Below are 8,869 nucleotides of genomic sequence, written 5' to 3'. Positions count from 1 at the left end.
TGATCCTTCTCTAAAAAAATGTTGATTTTTTTTTATCTTTCAGTAATTGGTTGCCAAATTTTTAATGTCTAAGTGACAGAAACGTTCTTTTGAACTATTGAAAAAAATATTTACTCTCTCCTGCTACGCACTGCAGACTTGAATAAACATGTATGTAACGTGTACTTATCTGTATCTAACCCTTATGAGCTTCTTCAAATGCACTCTTGTTCAACTTTTCTAACTTGTAGTGACTTAAACACACAACTTAGAAAGATTTTCAAACATATTTATTTTTTTACAGAGAGAAAAGGAACAGAAATTTATTTCTTATGTTTGGGTTGATATGGTGAGTTCTCTATAAGGAAGAAACGTTTGATGTATATCCACTTTTAATCTATTATGGGAATGCAATTTCGATTGTTTAAATATTTTTTATTTTTTTTCCCCCTCTGAAGGCTTGGATAGATGATTTCATCCATTGGGATCCATACAACTTCTGTCTTTCAAAATACATTACTCTTCCTACTAAACTTGTGTGGCTGCCAGATCTAACTATTGAAGAGATGTAAGTCAATGAATATATATATATTAGGCCTGGATGAAGTAACTAAAAATGTTTTCAAGATAAAAAATTCCTATTAGTTGACAACGGTAATTACCGTATTGGTCCGAATATAAGACAGCCTTTTTCCCCATCGAAATAGGTCTGAAAAAGTCGGGTCGTCTTATATTCGGGGTCTAGTATTCAGAGCGCAGCTCTAATTGTTCGCCTGTCCCTTTAAATGTCAATACACATGACGCGCTCTGGGAGGAGCAGGGGAGTGATGACAGTGAGAGCGAACACAGCGGGGCGGAGGACGTGTGTGAGGAATAGGAGACATCGGAGGAGAAGTTTGGCAAGCTTTAGTTTAGTTAAAGATGTGGCCTATATTTTCTCTGTTATTTAAAAATGTTGATAATATTGCTTGATTTTAATTTTGAATCATACTGTACATATTTTGACCTTGTGAAAAACGTTGTTTTGAAAAGTGCCGTAGCATATAACGATAAATAGGCCTACGTTTATTATTGTTATCATTATTACAACAACAGGTGTTTAATTCAATGTGTTTTTAATATTGGGGAGCGATGAGAGCGAGAGCGAACACAGCGGGGCAGAGTGTGTGTGTGAGGAATAGAGAGGAGACATCGGAGGAGAAGTTTGACGAGTTTTAGTTTAGCGATAGTTTAGTTAAAAGTGTTGCCTGTATTTCCTCTGTTATTTGAAAATGTTAAAAACATGCGCATTGATGTCTGCACGCCCGCTCGTCACCCTCACTCTGTTAATTATAAACTATAACCCCGTCTTAGGACACGTCTGTGAATTTTCAGTGTGGGGTTTGAGGCTGTAAGAACTAATAATTGGATGTTAATACTATGTATTACAAGCACTGGGGACTCGAGACTCTACTCGGACTGAGTCACTTTGGAAACTCAACTACAACATTGGCATAGAATGTAATACATAATGTAAAATGAAGTTGAGAACCTGAATGGTTGTGTGTTCTCATTCAGGACAGAGAAGGATAAGGCCACTCAGAGTCCATATCTCAGCATTGCTTATAATGGGAAAGTCACTCTTAGGAATGACATGGTGCTTGTAACCACCTGCAAGATGGATGTCTACAAATTCCCCTTCGACATTCAAAGCTGCAACCTCTCCTTCAAGTCTATCATACACAACGGTAACAGAGTACAAAGTTTTAATTATAATGATGCTTGTGTTTGTAAAAGTTTATTTTGACTGAGCTGAGGTGTATGTGTAGAAAGCAAAAGGACAAATGTTTGGGGTTGAGGCAAAAAAAAAGGCATGTGAAAGTAAATATAGAGAAACACATGAAACACAACCAGCTGTTGAGTTTGACTGTATGATTTCTAGGGATGCAACAATTCTCAATATAACATTGAACGGAACGGAACGGCATCCACAGTTCAATACGTGCTTGTGAATGGTGAGGTTTCAGTTTTGCGTACAACGATCTTGAGTATAATGACAAGGAAGAGAAAAGGTTAACAAAAAAGGGATGTCTGTACATGTGTCACCTACTCAAATGGAAACCATTACAGCAGTGTTTTCCACACATAGACGATAGTTGGGCGAGCCGCCTAAGTATATTTCTGGCCACCCACGTATATTTCTAGTCTGTTTTAACTTATTTTTTTATTATTCATAAAATTGATGCATGCACGAGAGAGCGATAGAGAGAGCGGGGGAGAGAGAGAGAGAGAGAGAGAGAGTGTGCTAGAGAGTGCAGGCGCGCGTTTTATGTAGCTGCAACAACGTTTCCCTGCTCGTCTCTCTGCTGTCATGACTGTGAGTATCGTGGGGCACGCTGAGACACACCAACATATAGCCTACATTGCTGCACAAATGCGCACACACACTCACACTAGAGCAGTGGTTCTCAAACTATCGTACGGCTCCCTGTGGTGGTACGCAAAGGAAATGTTCAGCATAAAACGCCTTTTTTTTGTCGTACTCTTATCTTATCTGGCTTGTATCTATTGGGTTGTATTTATATCACGTGTTTTCCCCTCTAAATTAATCTTTAACTTTAATCTCCATTTATGCTCGCGCACAGACATAAACACCAGGAGTAAACCTCGCGTTTTGAAAAGTTCCACTCAATAGTCCATTATTTATAGGAGTTCAGTACTGAATCAACAGAAAGCAGCTGTAGGCCTACATTAACAGATATTCTGTTATTTATTGGAGTTCAGCACAGAATCGGTGGCAAGCAGCTGTACATTAACATTTTTAAAATGGAGCCAGGAGATGCTTCCGTTGTGATGCATTTACAAGAGTGTACGGACAGTCGCTTACCCTCTGTCTTGCTCTGAAGCTGACGTGATTCTGCACTATTTTGCTGTGTCTTAAAGAGCCCATATTCTGCCCTTTTTGGGGTTCATATATTTAATCTATGTACCTACTAAAGTATGTTCACAATAGCTAAAAAAGTGTCTGTTTTCATGTACTGCTGCTCCATGCACCGGCTCGCTTCTGACTCTCTCTCTAAGGCTCTGAAGTGCCCACGTTCAGAGTCCCCACGTGTGCCAAGTCTGATCTGATTGGTCGGCCTGTCGGCTCTACCGTAATTGGTCAGTCGCTCAGCACGGTTCTCGGAAATGTCCCGCCCCTTTTACCATATTGGGAATGCAGCCACTGGCTCCGTCCGAGGGGAGCATAAACGTTAGCACCTTAGCACTACTGTGCTACCGCAGGCTACGGCATATCGTGGGCGTGCTACAGAAGTTAACGGGCGTGCAACATGAGCTGCTGGGCTTACCACAACGATCAGTGATCTCGGACTGACAAATTTTTATCGAGGGGGGCTAGAACCGACCGTTACATGCGGCTAATGCTACAGCTAACAGGAGGACATAGGAGAGTCTGTGAACATCTCCTCTCAGATTAAACCCCTTGCTGTTCCAGTAAAAAATGCTCAAAACTCCAAAGAACGGAACACTAAAAATAAACACTCCCACAAGCCTGGGCCTTTAGAAACCAGACAGAAAACTGAGGTATACTGAACTTGGCTGACTGAATTGTTGCATCCCTAATGCTTTCAAAACTCTCTTGTCAGCCCTAACATAAAATATAGTTAATACGTTGATCAAGCAAACCTTGCAACAGTTATTTTCTTCTCCCCCAACTCAGTAATGCAAATTCAGCTTTTAGAGTGGACTGACTCTAATCATACAACAGAATGGTCCAAAGAAATTATAAAAACACAGTCGGACTGGGAGTTCATGACCATTACTGCAACCAACAAAACTGTCGACAATTTTGGCATCTATCAAAGCATGATGGTTTACACTGTGAGTATTTCATGTGTCTCAAGTTATTTACTGAAGTATTTCTATTTTGAGTCTTTATAATTTCTCTGATAACATCTTAGAGCAAATCTAAATCTTTGCAGAAATATTAGCATTACTTTCATGTAAACTGTAAGTGTGTACATGTAGTTCTAGCTCATTTTACCGTGTATATTTCCCTAAAGAATTCAGCTTATATCCATAAGTTTGGAACCTGAATCTAAATTGAATTTCACAGATCACAATGAAGAGGCGTTCTGTCCTTTACATTGTCAACTTCATCCTGCCTGTCCTGTTGTTCTTGTGTCTGGATTTGGCCTCCTTCATGATCTCAGAGAATGGGGGCGAGAAGCTCAGCTTCAAGGTCACTGTGCTGCTTGCTGTTACAGTGATGCAGCTCATTCTGAACGAAATTCTGCCATCCTCTTCAAACAGGATTCCACTTATAGGTAAAACAGAAAAAAGTACTTTCCTTTTTAAGGTTCCTCTTAATGAGCAGTGCATTTATTTTCCTTCCTTATCTCTTCAGCAATGTACTGCATTACAATATTTGGTTTGATGATGCTGAGTCTCCTGGAGACCATTTTGGTGATGTACCTCATCGAGAAAGACTCTGCATCCCAGAATGATTGGACAGATAAAGAACAAAGCCTGAGTGAGGACTGTAAGGACAAACGAGGGAAAAATAAATTCTATACATTTTTCAAAGGTGAGATTTGCTGAGACAAATGAGAAAAAAAAACTAAACATCTGGATTTTACTAATTTACAGATGTTAAGCTTTTTTTTTTAATTCAACAGGTAAATGTTTAATAAGTGATGTGTTACTTATAGTATAAACTCAGTTTGACTCTTTTTAGACTTCAAGAAACGGACAAACTTGACGTCTGCCTGTGCTGGATCTTCTGGGGAAAGGCCTTCTGAAATGCTTCCAGTGTCTAAAGAGGTCAGAATTACATTTCACTTGTTTTAATTCAACATTCAAAAGTCTTTGTATAAATTATTGACTAAGAAGACTGTAGGGCTGGTTAAAAAGAAAAATCGATTCATCAATGCATTGCAATTATTATTTTTCACAATTCAATATCGATTCAGAGAAATCCTGAGATCGATTTTTATTTTCGTTGTAATGACACCCCTCTCCACTGGGGGCACTGTGGGTGCTGTGAATTCAGGTCAGGCACTATTTTGCACTTTGGCTCATACTGTACTTTCATGTTTTAATCTTTGTTTATAAAAGAATAATTCAACAATAAAATACATTTTCGAGTCAGTTTGTTTTAAACAAATACAACACATAAATATTTAACAAATATAAGGTACTGTGAGTAGTTCTCTGGGTATTTCTCTCATCTATGTGTAACATTGAATCGATATCGAACTGTGAGGTAACTTGTGGACAATACCCAGCTCTACTATTAAGGAGAGTGATGTGTAAAATGTTGATGTAGAATTTTCAGTAAATCAATAGATTTTGTTTATACATCACAAACACAATTTAATTTACCATTTTACAACCGTTGTTTGGTCTCAGTTTTTTTCATAAATCAAGATGTGCATTTAAAAGTAAATGGAAACCCTAATTTTGTCACAAAAGCTTGATATTAACATTTTATTTAATAGGGATGCCGTGTTTCCCACACAAAGACTATACCTGGGCGGGCCGCTCACGTATATTTATAGCCCCCCAAGTATATTACCGACCTGTTTTATTGATTTATTATTTATTCATGAAGTTGCCGCACATGTGAGAGATCGAGGGACAGAGAGCGCCAATCTAATCAATAGAAAGCCAAAACATCAATGTACATAGTCATCATTATGATATGTACCATGGGGAAAGGTTGTGCATGTTGGCTGTCCAGAGGGAGAGAGAGATAAAGCTGAAAAAGGCTGGCTTTTATGCCCTTTCACCCAGATGAGGCCAGTCAGCAGTCACAGGTAGGTGGGCAGGGTCTCAAAGAAACCAGCAAGCAAGCCATAACAGAGCACCAGAGGAAGCCAAAGCTTTGAAACAGAAACAGAACACAATACCAGCTAACCACACAGCTGGTAGTATAGTCACATAATCTAAACACTGTTCATGTGTGTTTTCAGACTAGCAGCAGCCAGTTGACTGAGGAGTCCAATGCCTCTGAAAGGGAGATGTTGCAAGAGTTGTCTCCGCCCCTAAGCAGCAGGAAGGAAGAAGGAAAGGCAGGCCGCTGGACGAGAAGGGCCAAAACAGTCAACAAAGTTTTTTTTATTTTTTACATCACTACTGCCAGTCTGTTTTTAGTATTTATGTTTCACAGTTGGATTGAATAAGCAGAGGAGGTCAATCCAACATAGGAATATTTTTGGTGAGTAGTGTTGGGCGGTTGTTTGAGTTTGAATCACCATTAATGCGTCCTACAATTATAAAAACAAGATAATCAAGATAAAAGATTACTGTGCAGCATGCACATTTTGTCCATAGGTTTTGTCCTGTGTGGTAAATGGAGCGCATTCTCAGTTGCTTCACAGCAATGTGTGCTCTGCCCCTCTCCCCAAAAAAGCTCTCACTTTTATTAAGGGGCACACTCACACTAGGCCCAGTTGTCCCGTACTGTGCTTAAGCACGATTGCCCCCCCTCCCTCCCCATTCCCCCGCTGGCCTGCACTCACACTGCTCCAGTACTAACCGAGCCTGAGCACAGATACCTCTTGTAGCCTGCATAACGTTTTAATACAATACATGCATGGCTTTACGAGCAGACTCGAAAATAAAAAAATAAAAAGGAACACCAAGTCAAGGGTCAAGCTTAAGAGCACAGTCCTGTTGTACGTGGATTCGAGCAAAACACATATTTAAAAACAATCAAGTATGCATGTTAGTAATAATGCATGTTCTTGAATATATCTTGGAATATGGGAATTATTAATACCCCACCCAACATAAATTATAGGGATGCATCGATTTTAAAAACCATGATGTTTAAAATAACAATTTAACCAAATGCTGATACCGATGTTTTTTCAGTGAGGGTTTTGGTGTAAGACTCTTACAATTCTGACATTTTCTCTCATGTTTGACCATGAAGAAAGATCAGAGTTTGTCCAACAGGCGACATCCTCTGCCCAATGAAAAACCTCTTCTCTGAATCAGCATTTAGGTGCACTAGATGACAGCTTTAAATTGATACAACACAACTCATAAACATTGGCTATAGACAACACATCAAGTCAAATTATTTTCCAAAGTATCGATGTCTGTCAATAAAGGGCTGATATCAGGGAGGCGCTGGATAGTGCGCGGGCTCCATGTATGGAGGCTATAGTCTTCCAAGCGGGTGGCCCAGGTTCGAATCCAGCCTGTGGCTCCTTTCCCTCATGTCATGTCCCCGCTCTCTCTCCCTGATTTCCAATTCTATCCACTGTCCTATCTCTCTATTAAAAGGCACAAAAACACCCAAAAATAAATCTTAAAAAAAATAATAAAGGGCTGATATCGGTCTGCCAATGATAAACTTGTGCATCTCTGATCAAATATGGAACATATTAATGCATGCAAAAACAAATATATGAAAATATTTTAAAAAATTAGAATCCGCTAAGTACATGAGAAAATATTTACCATAAATTCTGTCAAATCTTTGTTTTATATATAAATACAACCTAAGCTATAATACCTAACTCACAATACTATCCTTTGAGCCAGGGCACAAACACAGTAAAAAAAAAAAAAAAGTCTGCAGTAGAGGTTGAAGGATCCTGTCTTTGACATCGAGCCCGATCTAAACCGACTCTAAACTTTAAGTGTCAGGAGATAACTGTGAGGTTATGCGTTGGGGGTTACTTACTGTAAGAAGTAAAAAAGACCGGTGAACTAACTGAACACTTGTAAGCTAACTTGTTTAATTGATCCAGTGCTATGTTTACAATCTTAAAACACTTCTATGATATTCTGTTTGAATGGGCTTTATTGCATGTGTTCATTGATATAATGTTTTCCTACAGTGCTGTTCTCTCTCATCTTTATTTGCACTTTAGATTATGTATTCATGATAATCAATCTGTATCTGAACTTGCTGTAGTGGTTCTGTGAACATGTATCACGCTTGTAACTGAAAAATATACAATAAACACTTTTCCCTCTGTCATTGCAATATATCTGTGTCTTGAAAAAGAACCAAAAATTTCAGTCTCAATATAAGCAACTACGGCTACATAAGTAGTAAGGTGATCATTGTATCATTATACTAAATAAAGCTGAAGAATTAGATATGCAAAACTTAAGTGGTTTGGGATTTATTTCTGTACACAGAAATTTGAACACAACCGTACCGTACTTGGGTAGCGTGCCCAAGTCTGCTTGCAGAGGTGGTCTCGGGCTCAATTTATGTGCACTCAAGTACATTCCGCAGCAGATGTTAATGCAGCCGTGATTCAATAAGGAAGTGGACAGCTATATGACGGCACCTGTTGCTTCAAAAACAGTCATATCCGCGCTGCACGGGCCCATTTTATCCTCTGCTGTAGGATGCACAGTAGATGTGGAAGTAGGAAGGGTCAACATTGGCGTCTCAGATATAACAAACACATCCACAGTTAGCCATGGCCCCCTCTTCTTCTTCTTCCTGCTTCTTGGAAGTTTTGCAAACCAACCATGTGCATACTGCCACCTGCTGTATTGGACTGTATGCGCAAGTGCACTCGGTCACGGAACGATATTACTATGTGAATATAATAATATATATTACTACTGTGAATGAAGATCAGCTCGGGCATGGTACAAAACAATCGGGCCTAATGTGAAAAGGCCTTAATTCATCAATGTTGACCCTCTGCTGGTATAAAAAAAATGCATCTACAAGAGACTTTTGGAACTAGGTAAGGTAGGTAAAGTAGAAACCCACTGAGGGCTTATCTCAAAACCTCACCTTCCATGAACAACACCTAGGTAGTTAAACCCAGAAATACTGCAAAAGAGCTCTAACCACGTGGCCATAACCAAGATCACCATTGACTCAACTCTTTTGGCAAAAGACAGCGTTGTCGCCAATTTCATGTGT

General features: G+C 39.3%; 1 protein-coding gene across 1 annotated transcript; it reads left to right on the top strand.

Annotated features, from left to right (window-relative positions):
- Nucleotides 1–445: 445 nt before the first annotated feature.
- Nucleotides 446–6,548, top strand: LOC132955630 (5-hydroxytryptamine receptor 3A-like). The gene is made up of 7 exons (XM_061028544.1): nucleotides 446–547; nucleotides 1,537–1,706; nucleotides 3,680–3,840; nucleotides 4,076–4,286; nucleotides 4,367–4,546; nucleotides 4,697–4,782; nucleotides 5,934–6,548. Coding segments are annotated over exons 1-7 (1,020 nt in total). The 5' UTR covers nucleotides 446–545; the 3' UTR covers nucleotides 6,144–6,548.
- Nucleotides 6,549–8,869: the final 2,321 nt, after the last annotated feature.

The sequence above is a fragment of the Labrus mixtus genome, chromosome 21 (genome assembly GCF_963584025.1).
Source record: "Labrus mixtus chromosome 21, fLabMix1.1, whole genome shotgun sequence".
Classification (NCBI taxonomy): domain Eukaryota; kingdom Metazoa; phylum Chordata; class Actinopteri; order Labriformes; family Labridae; genus Labrus; species Labrus mixtus.
Note: the sequence above shows the minus strand (reverse complement) of the source record. Positions and strands in the feature narration are given on the sequence as shown.